Genomic DNA, 27,919 nt, shown 5'->3' with positions numbered 1-27,919 from the left:
CCTTCCCAAACAGGGCTTGTTCTCACTAAGCACCTCCCAGAGCCAGCGCCCTGCGGAACCTACCTGGCTGGTTCGATTCCTACACCACAAAATCCCTTCTGCACCATCTCCAGAAGTGCCTTGGCCATGCTCGTTCAACTTCTCTCTTATTACCACTTCAAACCAACTTGGTAGCCATGGCGCATCCTGAGAAGGGTCTGGGATCCAGGCCCAGGCCACATGCGAGGTGGGAAGTGAAAGGGCTCCCAGGGCTAGGAGAGGGGTGGGCCCAGAGTTAGCAGGTGATGCTCCAAGAGTCTGTCCTTGGAGCCTGAGCAGTCAGCTTCCTCCTGCCCTGAACTTAACCTTGCCCCATCAGCGCCACTCAGAATATCTGTGGCCCCGTAACACCAGGAACACTGCAAAGCTTTATCAGAAACACAGGAACACAGGCCCCAGACCCACCGAATGAGGACTTCTGTTGGGATCAAGCCAGTCCTACAAGCCTGCGAAGCCCTGGGCTGAGCCTCCTTCCCCACAGCTGGTGGGAGCTTCCGGGAGGGAGAATTTGACAGAGAAGGACTGGAAAGTGCCCAATCCCACATCCCTCCTGCCTTTTCACATTTGCTGGAGGAGTGGGGTGAGAGTGAGGTGTGCTCTGCTGGTCCCTCTTCATTCTAATACCTTGTTTGGGGTGAGATTCTGGGGGGGGGGTGGGCGCAGCTCCTCCGGGACTGAACACTCCGGCCTGCGTGTCTCAGGTCTTCAAGAGGCTGATGTCAGGGTTGCTGAAGGCCCCGCATCCTTTCCTTAATGAAATGCAGTCCCTATGGCTGGAAAAACAGAGGGGGAGGTGGAACTGAGAGTCACCTGTTTAGCACACAGCAGATGTTCAATAAGTACGTTGAATAAATGAATGTTACACTTGAGTCCTCCCTCAGTCCTGACTGTGAAGTGGGCCTGTTGGTCTGGCTGACCTTGGAGGGTTGTCTGCTTGACCTACTGATTGTATACAGTTAATGAAATGGAGTTTTGTCTCTGCCCCTTTCTGGCCTCAGTTTCCCCAGTTATTAGCAAGGGAGAGAGACCCAAGGTCTCAAAGATCCCCTCTAACAATGTTCTGTGTGACTTGGGGCATGACCTTGGGGCCACCAAGCATACCCTCGCCTACTGTTCCCCACAGCTTTGACCTTGGTAGACACACTGCCTGTTTCCTTGATTCACCTTGGGTTGCCCCTGGGGCGGGCGGGGGTGGGGAGTGGGGCTCAGCAGCCACAAGTGTCAGCTGCCCTACCGCTCACTTGCAGATGACCTCGGTCAAACCTCTTCCCCTCTGTGGGCCTCACACATAAGACTAAGGGATCTCCGTGACCCCTTTCTGCCTGTTTTCAACTCTTGTTCTGACCCCACCTTCCTCCTTCACCCCGTTTCCGGTTAGGTCGGGAGTGGGGAGCGAGCTGCCCAGTCTGGGGCTGATGTTTGAGAGCCGAAAACCGCTGGGGAGTGCCACCTAGCGCAGGGGCACGGCCTCCTCGCCCAGCGTGCCTGGTGTTCCTCCTGGTCCCGGCAGACACACGGAGCCCGTGGGGGCCTAGGGCGCCTAGCCCACATTTCCTGTCGCCCCTGCTAGCCCAGTTGTCCCCCTCCCCTTGGAGCACCGGCTGGACCGCCGGATTCTGGCCCGGGCCTTGCCCCAGTCTAGCCGTGTCACCTTGAGCCAGTCCTTGCCCTCTCCAGTTCTCAGTTTCCCCACCTGTAAGATGGGGGTCCAGAGCGCCCGCCCCCGGGACCTGTTGTGAGCGGTGGCAGCGGCCGTGCGGTGGGCGGCAGGGTGGGGGCCTCCGCTCCCGCGCCCGCGGCTCCGGCTCCGCAGTGAGGGGGGAGCGGCGCGGGGCGGGAGCGCTCGGCGGTCACGTGACGCCCCCTCCCCGATCTGCGGCGGCGGCGGACGCGGAGCCGCGTCGGAGCAGAGCTGCAGCGGCTGCCGCGGGCACCGGAGCGCCGAGCCCAGGACGCCCCCGGCCCAGGCCCGCGGGTGAGTCCGTCCCGGCGGGGTGCGGCCCTGGGAAGAGGAAGGCACGGAGGTGCTCCAGGCTCCCCTCGGCCGGCAGCCAGGACCCCGAGCCAGCAGGCGGGATAACGGGCGGGGACCCGGGTCCCGGGGGGTGGGCAGTGGGGGGTGCGGGCTCCCCTTGGCCGTGGCTGAAGGCGGGGAGCGAGGGGCCAGGCTGGGGCTGAGCCGGCCAAACACCCTCCCCCCGCCGACGGGGGTGGGGCCAGACGCAGCTGAGGGGCCTCGGGTCCCACCCCCCGGCGTGGGGTGGGGGTTTACTGCCTTTGCTCCACCCGAGGAAAGGGCGCCTGGGGTTCAGAGTAGAGAACGCCGAGAAGAGAGAGGAGAAGGAAGTGGGCGCGTTCCCTCGATCTCTCAGGAGGAGCCTTACCATCTCCAGGAGGGGGCGCACGGGTTCTCCGAGGAGGGAAGTGGGGGTCCTCAGGTCCAACGACCCTGAGTTGAGAGGGTGGTGATGTCCTTGCTTCCTCAGGGACAGAGCGTGTTTCCCCCGCCCCATGTTTGTGACCCGCTGCGGAGCAGGGCACACGCGTCACGCAGTCGGGCGCCCCCTCGTCGCCTCCCCTGGCTCCGCAGGATCTGAAGGCTCGGTGGGAATCCACAGGGCGGTCCCTGCGCCCGCAGGCGCTCTGGTGTCGGTCGTGGGGCGCCTGGGCTTGGGAAAGATACCCTATGTGGATGCGTGCACGCACACACACTTGCACGCCCTAGCTCAGAAGGTGAGCGCCCTCCCTTCATGGTCGTCAGACCCTGACCTGTGTGTGACCCCCAGGTTCTTGGGGATCATACCACAGGCCTGGGGTGGACCGAAGGAGGACGGACACCCTAGCCCTCACACATGGCATATTGGCATCATTCTCCTCCCTCACCAAAGTCAGAGGCCAGCAGGAGGGGGCACTGAGAAGCTGGGTCAGGGCATAACAGGAGAGAAAGGCAGAGGGGAAATGAAGTAAGCAGGTATCATTTCCTCCTAGAAGGGAGCTGAGTGGGGGCTTCTAGCCCACCCGGCCACAGGACAGTATTTCCTCCTTCTCCAGTGTGTTTGAGGGAAGAAGCTGGGGGATGGGGGACAACCCTGAGTTTTCTAAAAAATGAGAAGGAACTCAGTCCAAGGTACCCCTGAAGGGCAGCTAGGCCTAGGGCAGCAACTAAGGATAGCAGCTCATTGGGGGTGGGGGGGGTCATGCCCAGCTGGCTCCAGGGACCCCCTTCTCTATCCAGGACCTCAGCCTTGCTCTGAGGCCCCTGGCAGTTGAAGGATCTGGAGAAGAGGAAGGGGCACATTAATGGCCTTGGAAAGAATTTCAGGGTAATGATTAATCCTCAAGTGGCACGAGCTCCTTCCCCGTCCCCAGCAGCATTTCAAGCTGGACTGAAGCCTCCATTGCACAGATAAGGAAACTGCGGCTCCGAGAGGCTAAATAAACCGCCCAATGTCACAGAGTTGCCTTCTGCCTGGGCTGGAATCCGCTTTCTGACGCCTGATCCGTGTAGATGTCTGCAGTGGTGGGGTGCAGGAAGGTGACACCTTCCTTGACAGGGTGGAGTGGCCCACGGTGGGCCAGTTCCCCTGTGCTGTCGGGGTGCGTCTGGATGGAGGTGGAGGAGCTGGCTCCAGTTGAGGACAGCCCCTCCACCTTCAGGGTCCAAAACTCAGACCTTCCCCCACATCTGGGAACCCCATGCTTGCTCCGCCACCCCTTCTTACAGCCAGGATGGTGTTCCCATGCTGGCATCTTTTCAGCCCACAGCCTTCCTTGGGCAAAGCCCTCCTCTTCTCTCTGCCCCAGGGCAGCTGCCTGGCAGGGGTCTCAGGAGGTCTCTGTCCTGGCTCTAACTACCCAGCCACCCCCAGGTGACAAGAAGATTCTTCCTTTGGCCTCTCGAAATGCAGAAGGCCTTCTGTTGGCTTGAGGGTCTCTGCTGCTTGGGCCTTAGCTCCCCAGCAGGATCTGCCCAAGCCCAGGGTTAGGGAGCCCTGAGACCCTGCTTGCCGCCTCTTACCAGGCCCTGCCCCCTGCCTGGCTGTCACGTTCCAGAGCCTAGAGGCCCTTTGACGATTTCTGGGGCAGGTCTGTCATCTTCGCCACCTGTCCATTCATGGCAGCCTTTGTCCTGGCTGTCAGAGGCTGCTGAGCAGCCACACATGCTGTGCAAATATCGAGACCTGTGCGCAGCCAGATGCAGACGCAAACAGCGTTCGGCTCACAAATATCCCGAGACCCAGACACAGGAACCCAGGGGCACACCCGGGTCAAGACCCCTGCCTCCTACTCTGAGCGACACTGCAAACACTGAGACACACCATCCAGACGTGTACACACAGGTTGGAGGTGGTTGTCAGCAAGCAGAGCTTCCTCCAAAGCCCTTGTCCGGCTGACATCTGCCTCCATTGTCTCCTCCAGGGCGCACACATGATGCATTCACCTGCGGGAAGGAACGCACAAAGTCCTATGCTCCTAAAAATGAGTGTGGCAGATAGGCACACGTGCCCACCCCACCCAGGCCACCACGGGTGCACATACCCTGCCTGACATCAGCTTCCTGCATGTGGGACGTGCACTCCTCATCACCCCAGGAGGGGGTGGCAGAGGCCCCTCTGACCACCCCCAGCGAAACCTCACCTTATTCCCTCTATTCTGCCTTATGTGAACCTAGCTTGGCTAAGAACACTGGGAGGCTGCCTGGTGCTTCCTCCTTAGTGGACCCTGCTCTCCGTTTGCCCGTCCCCACACACGCCTGTACCTGCCAGGTTGCCGGAGGAGCCTCTTCTTCTTGGGCTCCCCCTTTGCTGCCCCTGAAGTCCTGCTCCACAGGCCCCTCCCAAGACAGAACACTCTCAGCCCAGATTCAAGCAGCCCTGGGGTTTCATTTCCTTTGCCACTTTTGCCAGGAGGCCTTGCCAAGTCCTGGTTTCTGTGTTGCCCTCTCAGCAAGGCTGGGGGCCAGCTGGTGTGAAGGGAGGGGAATCCTCCGAGTTCCCCTCTGCTTACCTCCTCGCCTGGCAGAACCTCCGCAGGCTGGGCCCTGACCCCGTGGCTGGGCCTCTGGCATTGCTGGAGAGCAGCAGCTGGAGAGCTGCTTCTGCGGGCTCCAGTGAGTCTCCAGGGCAGACTGGTAGTGGAGTTGGGGGCTGGGGGTGGTGTGCAGCGAAGGGCTCTGGGCTTTGCCATTCTCAGTTGGGCACTTAGCCTAAGCTTGCCAACAGAGCACTGGTTCTGAGTCCAGGCCTGGCCCTGCCTCTTGGTGGCTATGTGGTCCAGGCAAATCATTTCCCCTCGCTGGGAACCATCTCCAGCTCTGGGAGGCAGCTCGGCCTGGTTAGGGCGTGTGAGGGGCAGGTGGCAGCCCTGTGCTAATGAGGAAAGGAAGTTTGGCTCCGCTAGGCAGTGTGGGGCGGTGGCCTGGCCAAGGACTTCTGGCAGATTAAAAACTCTTTAAGTCTGCACTATGTCAAGCAGGGGTTGCCAGCCTGGGATTTCCTGGCATAGCACCTGAGGTCAACAGAAAGTGGGGCCTGAGAACAGGGGGCTGCAGCTGTAGTTTGCATCTATGGGTGTTTTTATGCCCCCAAATGCCCTCTATTGTTAGGGCTGAAGACTAGTACTTGCAGGCAGTGACTCAGAGAGGACAAAGGGAGAAGCAGAGGGGTGCTGGTGGGGAGGCATCCCAAAACAGGGGTGTGCCACTGGGATACCAGCCTTCCCAAACCTATGATGCTGGTGCCGTGTGCTGGCGCAATAGTGGGAACCTCGTGTGCACCCTTGCTAAGCGATACCGAGCCTGTAGTATATCCCAGGGATCCAGAGCTGAGCTGGGTGTGGCATCCTTTGGTCCCCACCACAGCCCAGTGTGGTCTTACTGTGGCCACACCTCTGGCGAGGAGGAAAAGCTCAAGGAGCTGAAGTGCCTTTCTACACTCTGTTAGAAGATGCCTCTGCAAGCATGGGGTCGCCCTGCCTTGGGCCTCCTTTGGAAGGAGAAGACCTGAGTTCAAATTTGGACGTTGCCACTGACTAGCTGCACACCTTGGGGCAAGTTGCTACATCTCTCTGAGCCTCGCTTTCCTTATCAGTACCACGGGGGTCACCCACTTCATGCACCTGCTAGGGATGTTCCAAGAGCGAAGGGCGCTAACATAGGCAGATGCCCAGGGCCAGGCCCAGTCCTCATGGGCACTCGTTGGGCTCCAGCAGGAGATGAGCTGGGAGCTGTCAAGGAGCCAAGCCCATCTCCGCCATGTGGTTCTGGACCAGTCACTTGCTTTCCCTGTGCCTCATTTCCCCCTCCATGGAACAGGGACAGCGAGCCCTTGTTTGCCTGCCTCCCAGGAGCATTGTTTGTTTGTACAGATCGGACGTGGTAGCTGGGAGCTGCTGTGAAAACCATGGAGCTGCACTCAGAGATGTGAATGCACAGGAGGAAAAGCAAATAACAGAAAAATGCAGAGAAAAATATTTTTTAAAAAAACTTCAAACTATTTTATTACAGTGAGAAAAAAATAAGCCTTTTTGGTAGTGTTTTGGGGTCATGGGTCGTTTTTTCATAACTTCACATCCCCAAGGCAGTTGGCATTGCTAGCCTCATGTGAGATGGGTAGTTTTCCCCCTGAGGAGTCCATGTCTGGCACATAGTAGGTGGTCTGTAAATGGTAATGCTGGTTGGGAGTGGAGTTATGAGTTCCCTGGTGAAAGGAGTGAAGGCATTTCCGGGGCTGTGACTGGTGGGGCCGTGATCAGAACACTGGGTTCGCTTCAATGGAAGGTGTGTGTAGGGTCGAATGGGGTCAGTTTATGAAGGGCCTTGAATGCCAGGCTAAGGAGCTGGCATCTCCCTGAAAGCCAGTGTAGGAAACCATCGGAGGGACTGGCCGAGCCCTCCGTGGGCGGGCCGTGGGTGCCTGGTACAGTTCTGTGTGCCCCCGCCCCCGCTGTCAGTGTGGCTCTTCCCCTGGGTCTCATTTTTCCGTGTATACAAAGGAAAGCCTCCAGCATTTTCCATCCCAGGAGCAAGTGAGGCGACCAGGCACGGACCCATCAGGGAAGGAGGGGGCTGTCATCTGCGCTGGAAATCAGGAGACTTGTGCCTCCCCTCTGACCCCAGCCCACTAGCTGGGTGACCTTGGCTGAGTCACCTGCCTCGGTGAGCCTCCCTCTCATCTGTGCAATGGGAGGATGCAGTTTCTGCCTTTGCAGTGTGACTCCAATGACCCTGAGCTGGTGACCGTGTTATATGAGCCTCAGGTGTGTTGTGTCTCTCGGGGAATCGTGCTGTTTCTTGCAATTACCTATTCCCCAGGTTCCCCTGGGAATGTGGGGCTGCTGGGCTTTGCGGGGACAGTGAGTGAGGACAGACTCGTAAGATGACAGAGAGACCGTGACCTTCTCAAGGCCACCAGAGCCTCATGTCTGCCACAGCCAGGCGGTTGGAGGAAGTGGAGAGTGAGACAGGAGGGCACAGCCCTCTGCTCTGCTCCTGAGTTCTTGGCGCCAAGGCTGTGAGCGAAAGCTTGGCGGACAGACTTCTCCAAGGCCGCGCCTCCGAGTTAGGGCCTTCGAGGCGGGGCGGAGTAGCTGGTGAAGGGTGCCCTTGGGAACGCCTCTCTGCCTGCCAGCTCGGTGCCGCAGCTGCTGGGGCAGCCCTGACTCCTCCATTCTCAAAAGTAGGGCCTGTCACTCAGCTGTCAGGGGCCACCAGGACAAGGCCCAGGCTGACAGTGGGCAAGCCGTTGCCTGGCCTCAGAGCTCCCGAGAGAGGCCCCCCACCCCCAGCAGACTGCTGCAGGCCCACGTGGCAGCCCAGGCTCTGGAGGCCACCGGGGTGAAGGCACTGGGTGGGTGGGTGGGTGGGCTCCAGCCTTGCCCTCTTCATCACCTGCCTCCACCTGAGAGATGGGAGCTTTTCTAGGTACAAAGGGATGTCCTCACGGTCCCTCTCCCAGGGCTTCAAGCCTCCCAGAAAGGAGACCAGAAAGTGCCCCTGGGGCAGAGCCCTCACCTGTCCCAGTTACCAGGCCAGCCCCCAGGCCTTGCTGGCTGGAGAGGCCTGAACCTCAGTGGCCCTCTCAGGGGCAGAGGAAGCTGGGACCTGCCCCCTGCCCTTGCTCCCACAGCACAATGTCGGGGCCTGCCCTGTGTCCCAGGATGAGAACTGGCTGGCTGGCTGAGGGATCCCAGAGGGGTTCCGGGCAGGGGAGAAACAGGCTGGAGGCTGGGCGAGAGGATGCAGGTGGGCACTATGCCAAGCACTTTTCATGGATCTATCTCATTTAATCCTCACGGCAACCTTTATTAACCTGCCCAAGGTCACCCAGCTGGTATGTGGCTAGAGCTGAGATTGAATTAAGGGCTGTCAGACTCCACTTTCAATCACTTCGTGTACCGCATGCAGAATTAGGTGGGGAGGGGAGTGCGCAACTGAGGGGAATGGGCTGTGCCCCTGTGAACGTGGGTGGTTCTGGGCAGGGGCAGGTGCAGCTCCAACTCTGCTGCTGTCCCCACACTTTCAGGACCTGCCCCTGAACCTCCAGCTCCTCCCCCTCCTTTTTCCCTTCCCCATGGCCTGTGCCTGGGGCTCAGCAGCCAGGGAAGGGCTGGGGAAAGAGGATGAATGGGGAGATTCATTTGCAGAGGTTCCCAGGGACATACAGTCCCACAGACACTGGCTTCTCCTGGCCCCTCTGTCTGCCTGAACTCCCAGCGCGGAAACGGAGAAATCCTTAGCATCAGAGCTGGAGAGGAGCCCGTGGAGATCAGCTGGTCCCGCCCCCTCGTTTTACAGATAATAATTATTATGATTACGCCCGATGGTAGCAATTCACAAAGGGCTTTCACATCTGGGTTGCCTCTATGCGCGCCAGCGCCCTGGGGGCTGGCAGAGCTCTGCGCTGGTTGTTGTTCCCCTCCCCACTTTGTGGCTGAGGATAGCGAGGCTCAGAGAGGCAAAGGGATGGGCCTCGGGCACACACCTGGCCTCGGCCCTGGACTCCCAACCCAGCTCTCTCTCCCCCTCAGCTCATCACACTGTCCTGGGCCCTTGAGGCCCAGGGCCCACGAGGTGTGGCTCAGGACTGCACCCGGCTTTAGGGGCAGGGCAGGGGGGCTGGTCCTGAGAGGTCAGTGTCTGACAGGGCAGGGCGGGTGTCAGGTGAATTCTGGAACGCCCAGTGCTGCCCACCTTTCTCCCTGTTGAGGGAATGCAACCCCCTTTGCCATGACAAGAGTTATAGGCTGAGGGGCAGACCTGTTCCCTGGACGCCTCTCTACCCACTGTGCCCGTGGGGCCCAGGCTGCCGAAAGAACCAGCCTGAGAAGGCGCCTTGGAGAGCCCTCATTATGCATGGAAGAAAACTCGGGCCCCGAGGGGTAGGGACCCGCCCACAGTCACAGTGAACCAGTGGCAGAGCCGTGCGGAGGGCCGCGGTCTCCTGACTCCGTGCACGGCTGTGCTGGCACGTGTCCAGTAAAGGAGTAAAGATCACGCCCATTATTGAGTGCCTACTCTGTGCCAGGGCTTAGCATATTACACTGGAGCTGAAGAACAGCCCTATGAGGCAAGTACCATTTTTATCATTACTGCCCCTTTTACAGATGAAGAAACTGAGGCTTTGAGAGGTTACGAAAATGCCCAGTCACAAACCAGGAAGTGACCGAGGCAAGGGTTCAAACACGTCCATCTGACTCTACACCCATGCTGATGGCAACCCCTATATATATTATGATAGGAAGAAAATGGATTTTATCTTTCTTTTCGTTCACAGCCAGCCCAGGACATTATTCACCCATTGAGTGTTTATGGAGTACCTACTATGACCAGAGAGCTGATCTGGGGCCAGAGGCCAGGGGTCGAGGGTCAGGGATTAGGCAGGAGGTAGAGGGTTTCCAGGCACTCCTAAACTCTCTGTCCCCAGCAAGGATGGCTGCCACTCCCCTCTTCTCTCCCCAAACCCAGCCCCAGACTGTGCATTTGCAACCTCTTTCTCTGTCCCCCATCTTTGCCCACGGTGTGCATTGTAGCTCGACTTACCCTTGTGCGAAATAGGGGCTTCTGGGTTTTGAACGTCCCAAAGATGAGCTGACTGGCAGCAGCATTGGCACCCAGCACCATCCAGCTCTTCGTGGGCACCAGGTGCCGTGTTAAGTCCTTTCCTCATGGGCATCGTCTCATTAATACTCTGCATCACTCTGCGAGCTAAGAGCTCGTCTCTCTCCATTGCCCAGACCCAGGAACCAAGGCTTTAGAGCCTTGGGCCAACGCCCTGCCCTCTCCAGCGCTTGTGCTGGTTTCCTTGCCCAGGGGACTCGCTCAGCCATGCTCTGTGCCCAGGCTGTGTGGTCATGCATTTAGAATCCTGGTTCCTGGAAGAGCTTCAGCCAAAGAGCAAGTTATTTAGTAAGCACCTGCTGTGTGCCTTGGGGAAGTGCTTCATGAGGCTAGAGCTTGTAAAGATGAGGAGATACGGGCTCCTCTGTGAGGGATGTGGTGCCCTGTGCAACCACCGCACCCAAGCCCTGAGGTAGAGAAGGCTTTCACGCCTCCAGTGGTGTCGGGGAAGGGCAGTGTGTGCTGTTTGAAGGGCTTTCTTCTTGGCCGGAGTGTCCCTAAGAGTGACTTAGAGTGGAGTTAAGACCTCAGAGGATCTTTACAGCCACTTCTACTTTACTCACCCTCGGAGGAGTGCAGCAGGGCCTCGGTTTCCTGGTCTGAGCTGGGGATAACAGCACCCAATTTACAGGGTGGTCCTGAGACCTGGACTAACAGGAGTGCAGGGCACAGGGCCTCAGGAGCCGGTAGCTTCTCCTGCTGAGCTGGGGTGCAGGTGTGATGGGGGCTGAGGTCTTGAGGAGGCATCAGAAAAGCTGGATCTGCTCCGTTTGCAAGCCTCAGTTTCCCCAGCAGTCATGGCTGACGTGTTAACTGTTGCATGATCTGCCTCGCTGGGCTGTTGTGGAGATCACAGAGGTCTCAGGGCGCGTAGGTGCGGCTCCGTGATCTGCGCACGGAGCGAACGAGTACCGGGGGAGAGGGGGCGGAAGGAACACAGTGGGCGGCGGCACAGGTGCCATCATTGTGGCGCACAGGTGTGCCATCGTGGCCCGGGAGAGGCGCGGCTGTTCGTGCCAGTTAGAGGGGAGCGGGCAGCCTTTGGGGGCCGCCTCCACACAAGGGGAAGAGTTAGGAGTGCGGGGGTGGAGAGTGCAAGGCCAGGAACGCAGGGCACCATCTCCTGGCGCCTGCAAACTCCCCACCCTCCCCAGGAGAGACGCCCGGGGCGCTGTCCCTGGTACTGGAGCCCGCCCGCTCTTGCCATGCAGTTCCTATGATGGCCATCGGAGGGCGTCCGGGACCGCGGCGGACTCCCCAGGCCTGTTTCAGAACACTTTTTTTTTTTAAAGGTCCATTCATTTTCCCCGTAATGGCCTACCCACCTAATTTCAAAAACCGAACGATATCCTACCTCAAGAGAAGTGAAAGATCTCTACTTTCATAGATAAATACTCCAGCCTGATTGCACCCTAAGACCTAACGAAGTAACCAAGTAACTTGCACCTACATATATGTGTATACATATATAAACCAGAGCTAGGTTCTAGAATGGGATAAATGGGCTTTTCGCCCACATGAATATCTGGGGAGATATTTGATGCATAACAAGTCTTCCTGGGGTGGGACTCTTGCCGGCATAGCTTTTCTAGCCCCACCCAGTGAATGACAGTGGTGACTCCCAGTAATTGCCGGGGACAAAAACCATCCTCATGTATTTCCCTAATGCCCTCTAGGGGGCAGTGCCACTCCCTGGTTGAGAACCACAACCAGAGTGGGGGACTTGGCTGTGTGAAGGGGGGCTCACAGAATCTCAGAATGGCTAAATGGGAGGTTGGAACCTTAAAGAGTTGTCAGGGCCTCACATCCCCCATCTTTACAGATGGACCAGCAGAGGCCCAAAGTAGGAAGGGATTGGGCTGGAAAACACAATGAGGGACAGCCGAGCTGGGGTCACAACGTAGGTCTCCTGCTCCCGCTACAGGCCCCAGTGAGTCTAGTTGCACTGGGTGGAGCTCTAGTCATCAAGCCGTGTCCGCTCCAGCTCATCCTACCTGCCCCTGAAAAGAGGAAGGGCCAGGCCCTCAGCAGGGGACCAGGAGAAGTAGGCCTGCTGGATTCCAGCCTATAACGTCTGAGAAGGGCCTTGACTTCCCTCCTCACTGGGGATGCAGCAGTTGTACACCCTCTACTATCAAAGAGCTGCCCTCTCTCCTATCTTTATTTCTTCGCAGTGGCTAGCTGGACACTGTGTGTATTTGTGCGATATATGTATGTGCATATGTGTCTCCATGTGTATTGCGTGTGATCTAAGGGCTTGTGGGCCTGTGACTCTTGTGTATGAATCTGTTGTCATTGGTGTGTGTTCACATGTGTGTGCAAACCCAGCCACAATCATTAGGTGATTACACAGTGATTTGGGAACCTGTGGGTGTGAGCTTGATTTGACTTTCCCATGTGGGTTTGCAGAGTAGGGGCCGATGTTCATGTGAGCATATCTGCATGCATTTGATCTGAATGGTCTCTTTAGGCATGAGCCAGATGTCTCTGTGTGCAATACAAGGGCACGTGCATGTGTGACCTGGTGAAGTTCCTGTGCAGGTGTGTGCGTGCAGGTCCACCCCAGACTTTCTCTCTCTTGTTCATCCTCTGTCACTAGTGCCTGGATGGTGTCAGGCATACCATAGAGGCTCAGTATGTGTTAGTTGAATGACCGAAGGAAGGAAGACATGCCCTTGTGTGTGCCTGTGTTTCCAGAAGGGTTTTGCTATCAGGGATCTTAGAGGCACATGGTCCCCACGAGGTATTGGCTTGATTGGAGGCACTTATTTTGGGTATTTTGCCCAGGTCAGATTGTCTTGGTCCCTGATGGGGACCCTTTCAGTAGACAGGGGTCTCAGGAACCCATTGAATGGGGTAGGAGTCTTAGAGCCAGGACAGAAGATGGCTGGGTCATTAACCTCACTGGACAGCGGCTTGGGGAGCCAAGCCCCACCTACTTCTCCCAGGGCCTGGGGACTCCCACCTCAGGAGACTCTTGCTCCAGGAGCTCAGAGTCTGCAGCATCTTGCAATTGGGGAGGTGTGGCTTGGCTAGAAAGGCCATGGGCTAAAGATAATGAAGCTTCAATAATGAATAGTGGATAATGGAATTCTCCGAAGGCAAATGCATTTTTCCCTTATTTTGTCTCTAATCCACCGAGGTGAGAGTGAGTGTTTAACAGGTGAGCAAACTGAGGTCCAGGGAGGAAAATGGATTGATACAGAGCCACATACACAGGAGCCTGCTGGCCAGGCAGGCAGCCCATATCTGCCCTGTCTCCTGCCCAGGAGGCCCCAGACAGATATCCTGAATGAGAATGACTGGCTCAACCAAGGTTGCTGGGGACCTGGCAAGAATTGACCCCACTGGCCCCACTTGGAGCCCAGGCCTGAGAGCTATCTCTTCAGGAGTTTGCCCTTCACTTGCACTTCCCTGCTGTGGGTTGGGAAGTGGAAGCTGGAGGCAGGTGGGTAGAACTCCCAGAGCTCAGCCCAGGGCGAACTTGGAAAGGGAGCTCTGCAACACTCCACCCCTGCACCCTTCCCTTCTCCATACAGTCTGGCACTTGTTCAAACAACCCAGGTGCAAATCTAGGAGGCCCAGAAGAGGAGACTCTTCTAGAAGGAGGGCCTGGCTCCCGGGGGCAGCCTGCCTCTTGTTTCTAGGCAAGAGGCTGGAGGGAAAGGAAGAAGGGAGCGCGTGCCTCCCTGTCCCTTGTCCTTGGCATCTTCAGGCTCACATGCCGTGATGCAGAGGCTAAATTCTTGGAAGTGGCCTTGCAGGTTAAGAAGGTGCATTTCAATTATGCTATTGCCTGAAGGACCAGGAGCTGGCCAGGGAGTGTCCTGTGCATTCTTGACTAAGGGAACGTGACTCGCCACCCCCACCCCACCCCCAACTCTTGCCAGTGAGGCAGCTGCAGCTGGTCAGAACCCAAGAGGCGGGAGCCCACACTGGGCTCTTTGTCTTTGGTGGGAACCTTGTGGCCCTCAGAGCCTTTCTCAAGGGCCCACTGTCCCAACACCAGCGGGACTTCCCGGGGGCCAGGGCTGGCTGGGAAACTTGGCACACTGGGGGCTCCCTGGCCACCCTGCCAAGTGGACATGCAGAGCCCATTTAGGACTCATTCCTACTGAAAAGACAGACCGGCGAGACTGAGGGCCATGTCCTGGGGGGCGCAGCGGCCTGGATATGGCTGGAGTCCTGGGTCCCAGCCCTGGCACTGTACACAGCCCCCAGGGGCCCAGGGCTAGCTCCTCATCCTTCCCTCCCACGAACTCTCTGCCCCCCACCACCACTCAGGAAGGGAAGCCCTCCGCCCTCCTCCATGCCCCTCAGGGCCCTATTGAACTGCCCGGTGAGGAGTGGGCTTCCTGCACTGCCTAGGGGTGGTCCCTCCACTCAGGAATGTGCCCTGCCATGAGGGAGCCAGGCCCTTCTCTGAGGACCAAACCCAGGGGGTAGCTCTAAGGGAGAGGAAATCACGCCTGCCCTGCTAGGAGCCTGAACTCTGCAAGGGGCTCTTGAGGGCTCCTCCACCCACCAGCGTGTGTAGAGAGGAGAAGGGGCCCAGGGTGGGAGCAGAGAGGGGGCTATGGGTAGACCTCCCAAGAGAGAAGTGATTGTTGTGTGATCCAGTGTCTTCTTCTGAAACGGGGAGACTGCTGCTCCATCTCCTCTCTCTGGTGAGGCCAACTGTGGAGTCCGGTACCCAGACTAGTCATTTCTCAGGGGAAGATGGCGCTAACTGAGCCCTGGCCCAAGGTTCAGGAGGAACAGTTCTGTCACCCTATCATCGTGTCCTGGGTTGTCCTTCCTTCCTTCCTTGTCCTCCCCCCTCCCCCTACTGTGCATCTGTCTCCTGCAGTCCTTTAAAACAGAAAACCCCATAGGAAACCTCAAGTCTCTGGGGACTTTCCTGGGTGCAGGTGGGGGGGGTGAAGAATAATCCCCACCTCTTTGGGGGGCAGAGTGGGCATTCTGGAAGGGGTGGGAGACCAGGGGCAGGTCCAGTGTCCCATGTCTCCTGACACATTTCTTCTTGGGACAGGAGAGGCAGCTTCCTGTGGGGTGGAGTGAACTGTGAGCGCTGGGTGAGTTGGGTGCACAGGAGGGGCTCAGAGTGTTTGTTGAGTGAACGCGCAGACTATAGGACTCCGAGCCCAGTGTTGCTGAGTGAGGGAACCCAGGTTGCTGAAAGTTGCTGAGTGAGGAAGAAGAGGGTGGAGCATCTCCATCCCTGCCTCTTTGCACCTCCTCCTCACCCAGGGAGAGGGGGATGAGAGTGAGCAGTAGAAGGGCCATTGGAGACCCACCTCCTTCTTTCACTTCTTTGTCTGAGCAGAGCTTCTAACCAAGTGTGGGACTCTTAAAGCTGGTGTTTATTGAGCATTTACTGTGCGCCAAACCTGAGCTGAGCACTCTGCACGTATTAACTCGTTCCATTACCACAAGGGCGGGGTGGGCGTTAGTTCCATTTTACAGATGAGAAATTTGAGGTACCCACAGGGAGGGCACAGACCTGACTAGGTTGCAGGCCATTTGACCCTGGGTTCCAAGCTCTTGACCCAACCTGCTTGCTGTGAGCTCTCCCCTCATGATGGCGGGGACAGATCCGCCAACAGCTGGGAGCAGGGGTTGGGAGAGGGTGACGCCCTGAGAAGAGGGTCTGTGCCTGGTGCGCCTCTGGTCTCGGGGTGGAAGGCCGGTCTTGTCCTACCCCGCCAACTCCTTTTCGCCCGCCGCTGCCGAGGCCACGCCCGCCGCTGCCCCTGAGGTCCCAGCTGCGAAAGTCCAGCGAAGCCCCCGCCCCAGTCCGAGGGCGGCGCAAACAAGTGGCCCTTTCTGCACGCGGCTGCCCCAGGCAGCTGGACCGCAGCCCGCGGGGGGCGGACAATCCCGGGGCTTGTGGCCGGGGGAGGGGCGGCGAGTTGCCAAGGTGACCCAGGCGGGCGCGGGGAAGGCAGCTCCAGCTCCGCGCACGCCAGATGGGCAGGCGGGCGGCGGCGAGGGTACCATGAGCTGCCGGAAGCGCAGCTTCACCTTTGGGGCCTACGGAGGGTAGGTACGTCGGACGGGGGCGCCCGCGTGCAGGCGCGGGGTGCGCAGTATGAGCGAGCGCGTGTGCACTTGTGCGCGCACTGCTGCCCTGCCCCGGCTTGGGTTCGGGTAGTTATGTACCTAGTTGTGAATTTGTGCTTGTGTGTAAGGCGAGCGGTTTGATGTCAGTGTGTAGTGTGAAGGGTTGATCAGCCTGTATGCGTGTGTGTGTTCCTATGTGTTGTGGTTGGGTGTCCGTGTGCACCTGTGGGGTTGTGACCATTTCTGTGTTTGTGTCCTGAGTGTGTGACAGTGCTAATAATGCATGTGACTTGTATGTGGACAGGAAGCTGGGCCTGTGTATGTGCACTCCTGGGTGCATGTATAGTGGGGGTGGGACGAGGCAGGTCAGGGAGTCCCTGCAGGCGCCGCCACTTGGTCTCTGAATGGCTGGGTGCGGGCACTGAGGGTTCGGAGGAAGGGAACCTAGAAGCCATTTGCCACACCCCACCCCTGGGCTGCCCCCATCTTGGAGGGACCCCCTCCTGCCAGGGCTATTGGTCGCCTGGGCCTGGAGACCTGGGAGGAGGCCGTCAAAGTGGTGGTCCATCTCAGGTCACTGTCCTTCTTGACCACCCCCTCAGAGGGGCGTAGAGGTTTTTGCCTTTGGCAGAGATTTGGTAAATGGGGAGGCTGGGTAGACGGACTGGGACCAGAGTCGCTTCCCTGGCTGGGCAAGTGGTTGCATAACCTCCACCGGGCTCTGCCTCCCTGCGGTTAGAGAGACACACACTTCAGGGCGGGGAGAAGTTGGGACACAGCTGGTGGCCACTGCGTCCAAGGTGCCTCCCCTCCGTGGATGCCCAGCCTTCAGGAGGACCCCTGGCGGGGGGCTGGGTGGGCTGCCTTCCCTATCTGGGGCCCTGCTGGGTCATCAGGTGAAGAGAGGAGCCTGGGTTGAGCCCTGAGGCTCCTGGTCAGCTGATCCCAAGATGCATTCCAGAGAGTGGGGCTGGGCTGTGCTGTGTGACCTTGGGCAAGTCCTGGCTCCTCCAGCCTCCCTTTCCCCGTCTGCAGGGTCCACATTAGCTGACCCCTGGGCGACTCAGCCCCATCCCCCGAGATGGTGCCCCCTGGCTGGCAGAGTCTGGTTTGGGGCCCCTTTGCCATTCTCCTCTGGGCTCGGAGCAGGAGGCCAGAGTTGTTTGTTGTCCCAACAGCCACTGCGCCCCTTGGCCCCAGCTAGGCGGGAGGGCGGAGCCCTCCCCAGGCCTCCCAACCCCAAGGTGCCCTCGGAGGTGGGTGGGGGCAGCACTGAGAGAGGGCACTGCCCACACACGCTCTCTGATGCGGGACCTGGAGGGCTTGGGGTAGAGAAAGCCTGGGGTGGCCCCTGAACTCTGGGGACCTGAGGACTTACTCCGGCTCTGCTTTGGGGGTGGGGGTGTGTGTTGGGGGTGGGATAGGAGAGGAAGCTCAGGTGGACCTCCTGTTCCCAGATTCCCTGGCTTTTGTTCCCTGGTGGCCAGGAGTGAACACCAGCTGCCGGATCAAGGCAGGCTGCTGGCAAAGGGAGGAGGGGTGTGGGGGCGGTTCTTCCTAGACACCCACATCCTTCAGTCCTGTCTGGAAACACTGCAAGCCGGCGTCAGCCACACCCCACATCCCTGCTCCGACCCCAGCTGCTGTGGCCGCTGTCCCACTCCACCCGTTCCAGGGCCTTCTGCACTGACCTCCGCTCCTCTGCCACTGGGCCACTGCTTCCTACCCCCATGTCCCCAGTCCTGCCTCTTGTCCTTGCTCCTTTACCCCACACCTTCCTGTGTCCCTCAGCTGACATTAGGGCCCCTGCAGCCTAGGGGGGATGGTGACAATGCATTGAGCACTTCCTCCAGGCTCCTCTGGCGGGGGGGGGGGGGGGGGGCGCGGCAGTTAGTGAGTGAGGTGGGTCTGATGGGGAAAGCTGGAAAGCTGGATAAGAAGGGGCCACCCCTCACCTGTTGCCCCTCTTGCTGTGTTTCAGGGTGGACAAGTCCTTCACCCTTCACCGGAGTGTGTGGTAAGTACTGGGGCTGGACTGCATGGCCGGACCCTGGGGACACTCTGGAGCCATTCCCTCCCCTGTAAGGCCAGACCAGGCCCCACCAACCCTGCAGCCATCCTCTCGAGGCGACAGGGCAGGCCGACCCTCTCACCAGCTCTGCCCTCATGTGCCCCCCCCACCCCCAACACACACAGTTCCTGCTAGAGCCCTTCCTTGGAGTCAGGCAAATCAGGTTAAATGTCAGCTCTGCCACTGCCTGTGTGACGGTCAGCAATTCACTAACCTTCCTGAAACTCAGCATGCTCACCTGTGACCTGGAGATTAAAATGCCTGTTTAACAGAGTGTAAGTTGTAAAAACAAAGCAGAACAGGGCCTGGCATATTGGAGGCTGTCTCTGAAAGCGTTTCCTTCCTTTCTCTCTCTTCTTTCCTGCCTCATGGTGGCTCCCAGCTGGGCTGGGGGTGCCCTTAGCCTCTTTGCTGACCCCCAGACCCCCTAGTTCCACAACACACAGCCTTCGGAACCCTCTCCCCCAGCCCGCTTCCCACTTCCTCAGTGTGAGGCTGCCCTGTCTTCAGGGGAGGAGGGAAGGAGGCGGCTGTGCCCGCAGCTTCCCCAACACCCAGGGCAGTGGGTGGAGGTGCAGTCTCACCTCGGGATCCACAGGGCCCCCGGGGCCGCAATGGGCGGGCGCCTCCCGGCTTCCCTGGTACCAGCGTCACATGCGCCCAGCTGGCTGCTCCTGCTGCCGCTTCAGCTCCAGCAGGAGTGCCCCCGAGGGCCCTGGCTCCTGGTTCCTGCCCCTGCTGAGGACCTGTGCCAGGTCCTGCAGTGCCCCCCAGCTGCTGGATGCCTCCCATCTGGTGCCATTGCCCCCAGGAAGCCACGTCTGGGGTGGGAGGCACATGGGGCACCCAGGCCGTGCTGCAGGGTCTGCCGGTTTACTCCCCTTTGATGCTCTCTCTGTGACCCAGGGCCGTGTACTCTCCCTCTCTGGGTTTACGTCCTGCTGCTGTGCCCAGTCGGTTTGAGCCTGTGGTCTGTGTAGGATAGTGTGCTGGGCCCAGAGCAGGGGCTGGGTGACGAGAGAGAGGTGGAGGTGAGGGAGATGCCATCTCTTCCTTCACGGAGTTCAGAAACACTATCCCAGCAGCGGCCGTTTGCCAGCCGCCTGCTGTGCACCAGGTACTCTTAGGCGCTTGAACCACATCATCTCACATAAGCTTTCCCACATCCCCGAGTTAGAGACGATCACCTCTCGTTGCAGATGACAACAATGATGCACAGAGGCGGGGAAGCGACTTCCCCACGTTCCCATAGCTGGTCAGTGGTGGAGCTGGGATTTAAACCTTGCTCTCCCAGACTCTGCGGAGCCCAGAGCCTCACCCACTCTGTCCCAGGCGCCCAGGCCACAGTGGGGGGCCGCGTGGAGGATGCACTTGAGGGAAGCTCGAAGACGGGAGGGTGACCCGCAAAGCCCACTTTAGGGAGCCCTCGACGAAGAGTCATAGATGAGGGCCCAGGACTGACATTAAGTAACCTGCTCTGTGATGGTGCGCAAGCCCCCCTTTCTCTCTGGGTCTCAGGCGACACCTATTAAGTAGGATTCTGCAATCACCAGGACAAGGCCTTGCCCCACACCCTCCTTGCTGGAGCTGCTGTCTGAGGTGCTAACCACTGGGCAGCCCGCCCACCCCCCCTTCTGGAAGCCAATTTCTTGGCCCACAGCCCGTGCCTGGCATATAATTACTGTAAAATGCGGGTCATTTTGACTATTAATTATGATTCCCTGGCATTGAAGGCCTGGCCCACCTCCCTTTCCCGCCTGGGTCTCACTTCTCGCTTGCCCTGCGTTTCTGATCAATGGGAACATGGCCCCAGTGAGCACCGCCTCCATTCTTGTGCTCATGTCGTCCCCTCCCCTCGATTTCCCCCCCATTCCATTCCCACAAGTGTTTGCCACGCCTCCAGCCCACCTCCCTCACTGCCTGTTGAGTGTTTTCTTTCCTCATCCCCACGCCCCACCTTTGTCTCCTTGGAACACCTTCCCTCCTGCTTGTCACGCCTCATCAGCGCCCTTTCCTGGGGCAGTGGGAACGGCACAGCTTTTGGAGTCTGACAGGAATGGACTTGAATCTGCCCTTGCCACATACTAGCGGTGTGACCTTGGGCAGGTCACTTCCCTTTTCTGGGCCCCACTTGATGCTCCACAAGTTTTTGTTGAATCGGATCTTTCGTTGAGTTGCTGTCTGTGACAAGGGGGGCTTGGGTGGGCGGCCCCTGTCCTCAGGTGGCCGATCCCTGAGCTGGAGGCCTTGGGGGTCTGTGCGCTGCTGCAGGAAGCACGAGGCTGGCCTCATTAGTAACTCTGAAATGCCAGGCAGGCACGGCCCGCTGGGCCTCCTCATCTATTATGCATCTGCTGGGCAGGCCCCGGGAGGGAAGCTGGCAGAGCACAGGGCGAGGGAGCCAGCAGCTGCTTCCTGAGCCCACACCTGCCGCCATACCTCTGGGCAGGGATCCCCCAAGGCGAATGCCAAGGCAGCTCCTGCCTCGTCGCCCTGGCCCAGCTGGAGTAAGGGGGTCCCAGGAGGGACAGAGGCATGGACTCTGGTCCCCACTTCATTGGCCTGCCTGTTCCAGCACCCACTTCTAAGAGAGTCTGGGACCTTGACTGCACTGAGGGTTATTTGGGACTAGGGTGGGCAGAGTTGGGCTGAAATAGAATCTTAAGTGCATAGGCTCCTGCCTGCACAGCACCTCAGACTGACAAAGTCACGGTCATTCATTCATTCATTCATTCATTCAGCGGCAAGTAATTACAGAGTACCTACTGCATGCCAGGTGCAGTTCTGGGGACTGTAGAGTCAGTGGAAAACAAAGCAGGCCCAGCCCCTATCTTCAGAGAGCTTGGTTGGGCTAGTTCTTCACCTCTTTGAGCCTTAATTTTCTCATCTACAAAACAGAGTAGGGAAGATGGTCTATAAATAGGCAAGAAAACAAACTATAATGGTTGTGCTGAATTTTAAAAGATTTTATTTATTTTATTTTTAGAGAGAGGGGAAAGGAGGGAGAGAAACATTGATGTGTGAGTGATACATCAATCATTTGCCTCTTGCATGCCCCCAGCTGGGAACCTGGCCTGCAACCTAGGCATGTGCCCTAACCAGGAATCGAAGTGGCAACATTTCAGTCCACAGGCCAACACTCAATCCACTGAGCTGCACCTGCCAGGGCGGTTATGCTGAGTTTTAAAGCAAGGATACACTCTAAGAAGAGCCGATCCTTACCTAGAGCTTACTACATGCTGGACTGTATTCCAAAGCCCTTTCGTATATTGATGAATTTGATCCTCACAACCACCTCATGAGGCAGGTACTGTTGTTATTCCTGGTTTAGGGCTGAGGAAACTAAGGCATAGAGGGGTTAAGTAACCCGCTCAAGGTCTCTTGGCAAAGCTGAGATTTGAACCTAAGCAACTAGGGTCCCATTTACATATTATCCTAAGCTGTAGGGATGGAGAATGTCAGAGGAAGTTATAGAAGGCCTTTTTGAGAAGGTGGCATTTGAACCAAAACCTGAAGAATGAGACAAGCTGGCTGTAGGAAGTTAGCAGGGGCAAAGGGGAAGTCTGGCAGAGGGAAGAGCAGGTGCAAAGGCCCTGAGGCAGGAGCAAGCTTAGTTTGTTCTGCAGGGAGGAGGCCAGTGTGGCTGGAGGGATGAGGGAGTGTGAGGTTGGGAATGGTTTTGGAGAGAGGGGAGGGGCCAGATTGATCAGGGTCTTGTAGGCAGAGTAGGAGTTTGGATATCATGTCCGTGATTGACATGCAGAACCACTGAATCTTAGGCTCCTGGCTTTGTAAAATCTTAAAATCAAAGAATTTAGGTCTCTTAGAATCTTTGGAAATGGAAGAGACCTTTGAAGGACCTTCCTATGGCCTCCTACTTAACAAGGAATCCCTCCCTTGGTTCATGACCCCTTTGAGTATTGGAAGAAGTCTCTGGGGTCTCCTGAGAAATATGCACCTTCATTTTCAGCGACTTCATGGACCTCTTGAAACGCACTCTTCCTGTCCGAGACCATCATGACCTCTCAGCAGCTTCTTGACTAGCCCTTCCTTCCTTAGAAGCAGCCCATTCCATCGCTGGGCAGCTCAGATGGATATCAAAAGTCCTTCCTTACTTGGAACCAGCTGCCTGAGCCTAGATGCACCCCCTGGAACTCCCGCCCCCCACAGTGGCCCTGCAGTGAGATAAGGAGGGGGGTGACATAGCATCTCCCCAAGTCTGCTCTTTCTGGTCTAAACAGTCACTGGTCCTAGCCTGCCCTCTTTTTCATTCTCTACTCAGTTCAGCTCTTGCAGGCCTTGAGGCCCCTTATTTGCTCCTGTCTGCCTGTGGGCAGGAGATGCCACATCCTTGGTAGGGGGACTCCTGGGAGAGACCCAAGACCAGAGAGGACCCCCTCTTCCAGGAGAACACCCCTCTAGCTTAAGAAGACGAGACAAGATCCCCTCCAGATGGGTTTTGTTCCTGGGACTGCCGCTATTTGCCCGTGTGACCGGGAAGTGAGCCCCCATCTCTGGGAAGTTTCCCCATGCCCCGCTTAGGTGCGCTGAAGAGGCGCAGGTGGCCCCCCCAGGTCTCTTGCAATTCTAAGGTTGCCAGCCTGGTTGGCCCTGCCTGCCTCTACAGCCTGGGGATGCTCCAGCTCAGGTCCCTTTGTTTGGGTGGCGCGTGGCAAGGATTGGGTTCTGTTTCCAGGCAGACCTGAGTTCAGATACCAACTTCAATTCTCCTTACTCTCTGTCAGTCCAGTGCTGCGTACAGTGGAGGTTAACTTCTCTGGGTCTTGGTCTCTTCACCTGTAGAATGAGGACAATAAAAGCACCAGCCTGTAGATTGTTGTGGGGAGTAAATGAAGTAATCTGTGCCTTGTTTAATGCCAAGGTCTAAAACCAGGCCTGGCACAGAGCGATGCCAGCGATCGCAGTCACTGCAGTATCATCTTATGTGCCAGGCCCTCCAGAGGGGACAGAATTGCTTAGTGTGTGGGTTCTGCCCTCTGGAAGCTCACCGCCTGCCTGGAGGTGATACCTGCTTGCATGTGAGCATGCTTCCTGGCCTTGGGGACCGACCTTGACACTGGCCCTGAGAACACCGCTTGCACTGAGTCCTGGCTGGGTCACCTTGGGGCGTACCTCCCCTGGCTGACTGGTGGTGGTGGTTTCTCCTTTGTGCAGTGGAGGTATTAGTAATTCCCACCTCCGGGCGAGTGAGAGGAGTGAGGAGGTACTGTCAAAGGGCTGGCCTGGCATAACCATGAGGCTGTTTCAGACCATGCGCTGCAGGAGGGGAGAAGCATTTTAGGCCCATGGGACCTGGAGGAACATGGATCCCTGAGGCTCATTTTCCTGCCTATAAAATGGAAAGATTGGCTTCAAAACAGTCTGATGTGTTAGGATTCTGGCAGAGTCAGACAGTTTCTAATCTTGACCTGGTCTTACTCTTTGCTGTGTGACCTTGGACTAGAGGCTCAGCCCCTCTGAACCTCAGTTTCCATGCCTGTAAACAGGAACAATGTTCATCTCATGGGATTCTTTCAAGTCTTCCATTGGCCATATGTTCATTCAACAAGTATTTACTGAGTCCCTACTGTGTGTCAGATAGTGTCTAAGAATTGGGGACACAGCAGCGAGTCTGATGGATGTGGTCCCTGGCCTCTTGCAGGCTACCTGCCAGTGCAGGGACAGGTGCAAAAGGAGCTAACATATTAACATGGTAGTTTCAGGTGCGTGATGAGTAGTGAATGACAGGGTGGTGGGAAGGGCCCTGCCTTTGCGAAGGACACCAGGGGGACATCTCTGAGGCCTGAGCGGAAGCCGATGGCTGTGGGAAGGTTGCTCCAGGCAGAGGGCAGAGTAATTGTAAAAGCCTTGAGGTAGGAACAAGATTCTCTTCTACCACCCCAGTTCTGGAACATTCCAGGTCATCTCTTGGCAGCTGGTGGAAGGTGGCTGAGCAGGCAGGGAGGTTGGAGGTCCATCTTCTCACAGATCAAGAGCTGCTGCTCACAAGGCAGGCCTGGGGGAGGGGTGGACATTGTGGTCAGACACAAGACTAGGCTTGGGCGGGGCCCCGGGTGGCAGGGGCTGAGCTGGGAGAAGGCCAGAAGGCCGGGCCTCCGTGCTGGTAGGGAGAGGGGATTCCAGTGCAGAGCACAGGAGGAGGTGGTAGGGGGCAGCCAGCCTGCCCAGAGACATTCTGGAGTCTCACAGAGACCCTGGGCCTGATTATTTTTGGAGGGGCCTAGGGGAGAGGGCCTAGGGAACTTCTGCCTGCTCTTCCCCTCACTCCAGCCTGCCTGGGCATTGGCCACATAACGCATCAGCCTTTCCCAGACCCGGCCTCTCTCTGTCTCTCTCTGTCTCTCTCTCTCTCTCTCACACACACACACACACACACACACACACACACACACACACACACACACACACACACACACACACACACACACACACACACTTCCCTACTCACACTCATAGACTGGACTCTGGAACAGACAACGTCGTTGTGAACATGGAGTTAGAGGCACACGCAGTCACTTGGGCAGCAGACCATGGCTGGGCATCAGCTGTGTGCCAGGCCCCCTAACAGATCCAGTCCTCACCTCGGGAAGCTCCATTTCTAGTGGGGGGACTTTTAGTGATCCAATAATCACACCAGGACATGTGCAAACCAAACAGATAAATCGATGGTGGCCCAACACAGACTTTTGGGAAAGCTGACCCAGTCTGGGGAGGAGGCTCCAGAGAGACCGCCGCAGAGCGCAGCACGCGAGGTGTGACAGGGAGGCCAGGGGCGACTGTGACAGGGAGAGGGTGCAGTGTGTGCTGAGGCCTGGAGCAGGGACAGGCACGCAGGGCCCCATGGGCCACGTGAGTCCCCATCCTGCGTGCGGTGGGAAGCCATGGGGGGGCTTTTAGGCAGGTGGATGACGTGATAGGTAACACACGCTCACATGCACACCCACGCATGCCCCAGACACGAGCGCTTTCTCTCCCACTCACATTTCGTGTTCCTGCCAGGCCTCCCATCTACATCTTCACCCACAGAGTCACACACCCTCTCTCACGACCGGGCAGAGCGGCAGAAAACCTGGCGTTGGCTGCCAGCAAAAGTGTCAGCCATTCACCCCACTTGCTTGCTGTTTCTGTGGGGCCGGGCCCCCTGTTCCAGCCAGGAGCGACCTTTGTTCACTCCACATTTGCACAGGTGTGCATAGGCTCCATGCGTGTACGTGCAGGATCGTAACTCTCCCCGGCACGCAGGAGGGGGCTTCTAGCTCAGGGAGCACTTCCCCACACATTTGCCCGCTGAACTCCCCCAGCAGCTCTGCAGGGAAGAATTAGCAACACCATGTCACAGCTGAGGAAAGGAGACTCAGAGAGGGGAGGTGACTGGCCCCAGGCCACCCAGCTTGGAAGCCAGGATTTGAGCAGCTCCGGCCCATCTGACTTCTAGATCTGGTTACTGGCCCGTCCAGACGGTGCTCGTCATCTTTCCAGGCTCTCGCCAAGAAGGTGGCAGGTGACCTTCAATGCCAAATCTTCCAGAAACAGGTTGATCAACATAGAAAGTTATTTAGGGCCCCAGTGCATGCCCACCTACTTGGCGACCCTGTGGCCTTGGGGGCGGTGCCAAGGGTGGGGCTGGTCACCTGCCACCCTTCTAGCCTGGGGCAGCTCAGGGCACTGGAGCTGAGGCCTGAGCAGAGCCTGCCTTTGCATTTGCAAATGAGGCAGACAGCCCTGTCCTGCCACACGTGTTCACCTTAGCTGGCCCAGCTCCCAGGACATGACAGCTGAGGTCCCAGGGCACAGCCCTGTGCCCAGCTGCCCCGGCTGCTTCTCTCCTGCCTTCTCTCTTTCTTGACCCGCAGAATAGATGGCCTAAGGTAGGGCAAAGAGTGTGGGCTTCAGAGTCAGCCAGACTGGGGTCCCAACCCAGCTCAGTCGCTCCTGGCTGGGGGACTTTGGCCATGTTGTTTAACGTCCCTGGTGTCAGCATGGCCTCCTTGGAATAAGGAGTGAAGAATAATATCTCCTTCTCAAGATGACTGAGAAAGGTAAAGGAGTCAGGGACTCAGAGAGCTGAGTCATAGGAAATGTTCCTTTTTAAGAAATCTTTTATTTTTTTTTTCTGAGTACAAAAAGTAATAAGTGTTCATTGTAAAAATTCAAACAATGCAGAAAACTATATCCTGTAGAAGGTAGAAGTTCCTTGGGGCCCTGCTTCCCGGGGTTAGCCATGTGAACTTTTACACGTAATTTTAAATTTTTACAAGTGAGGTTTTTGTTGTGCAACTTGCTTTTTTCACTTAACCATTATGCCTCAAACCCCTTTTTCTGTCAGAACTAGAGACTGCCTTTGTCATCACTGCGTGGTATTTCGTGGTGTGCTTGTGCCTTGATGTGTTTAACCAGCCTCCTTTGAATGAACGTTGGGGGTGGCTTCCTGATTTCAACTCTTGCGTACCCTGCTGCAGTGCATGTTCTTTGTTCACATATTTTTGTGCCTCCGTGTAAGTATTTCTAGAGGATCAATGTCTAGGAGTGGAGTTGCTGGACCAGTGCACATTTTCGTCCCTAATAGGGGGGCCAAACAGCCTTGCAGTTGTAGCAAACTGTGTGCCCCCAGCCCATCCTGAGAAAGTCCGTTTCCTCAAAATAAGAGGCACTCTCCATGCTGCTGTCCTCAACCGCAAGGACCGTAGAGTCATCAAGGGGCATAGGTTCCAGAAGTGGAAGGCTCCTGGGAGGTCATCTAATCAAGCCCATGCTCCCTCTACTCCTCTTGTCCCTACACCTTAGTATGTCCCCCTCTATGCCCCTGAGAGACTCTGCTCGCCTCTGCATAACAGGGAGCTGAGCACCTTACAGGGCAGATGGTTTTACCCTTGGGCAGCTCTATCACATTGATTCTTGTGTTGTACTCTAGTCTGCCTCCTCACAACTTCCGCCTGGGAATCCTGGCTCGCTGCTTAGCAGCCCGCAGAGAAAGGAAGACAGGAAGGGAGAAGGGAAGGCCAGGAAGAGCTCACAGTTAATGATCGTACTGTATCAACTCATTTAATCCTCATGACAGCCCTTGGGAGCAGGCACTGTTATCCCATTTTATTGATGAGGAAACTCAGAGAGGTTAGGTAACTTGCCCAAGGTCACACAGCTGTTAGGTGGCAGAGTAAGGATACAAATGTTGGCAACCTGGCTCCAGAGCCCACGCCTCTGATGTTATACCACTCTAGGCAGGGGCCTATAATTTACTGAGCACCTACTCTATGCAGGCATGAGCCACTTAAGAACAGGGAGATATTCTGAGAAGTGCATCAGTAGGTGATTTCGTCATTGTGCCACTATCATAGAGTGCACTTGCACAAACCTAGGTGGTAGGGCCTACCATATACCTAGTCTATAAGGCACAGCCTGCTGCTCTCAGGCTGCAAACCTGTGCAGCACGTTACTACACTGAATACCGTAGGTAACTGTAACATAATGGTGAGTATTTGTGTTATCTAAATATATCTAAACACAGAAAAGGTACAGGGAAAATACAGTGTAAAAAATAAACCATGGTGCGCCTGTGTAGGGCACTCACCACGAACGGAGCCTGCAGGACTGGAAGCGGCTCCGCGTGA

General features: G+C 57.2%; 1 protein-coding gene across 3 annotated transcripts in view; it reads left to right on the top strand.

Moving 5' to 3' along the window:
* The first annotated feature begins 1,930 nt into the window (after positions 1-1,930).
* The window catches only part of RAP1GAP (RAP1 GTPase activating protein), a 62,286-nt gene continuing 36,297 nt past the window's right edge, over positions 1,931-27,919 (top strand). The window contains exons 1-2 of one of the 3 annotated variants that reach the window (XM_054571689.1): positions 1,931-2,014; positions 18,201-18,236. Coding sequence is in view for 1 of the 3 variants with exons in the window: in XM_054571684.1 (XP_054427659.1) it covers positions 16,155-16,198; positions 18,201-18,236 (80 nt within the window). In the remaining 2 variants the exon portion in view is untranslated. Of the gene's footprint in view, positions 2,015-16,151; positions 16,199-18,200; positions 18,237-21,457; positions 21,598-27,919 lie in introns of those variants that run through there. The other 2 variants (XM_054571684.1, XM_054571687.1) reach the window with 2 other exon arrangements.

This window comes from Pteronotus mesoamericanus, unplaced genomic scaffold (assembly GCF_021234165.1).
Source record: "Pteronotus mesoamericanus isolate MK-2021 breed Mesoamerican mustached bat unplaced genomic scaffold, CSHL_Meso_final contig_221, whole genome shotgun sequence".
NCBI lineage: Eukaryota > Metazoa > Chordata > Mammalia > Chiroptera > Mormoopidae > Pteronotus > Pteronotus mesoamericanus.
This window is presented reverse-complemented; position numbering and strand designations above follow the sequence as displayed.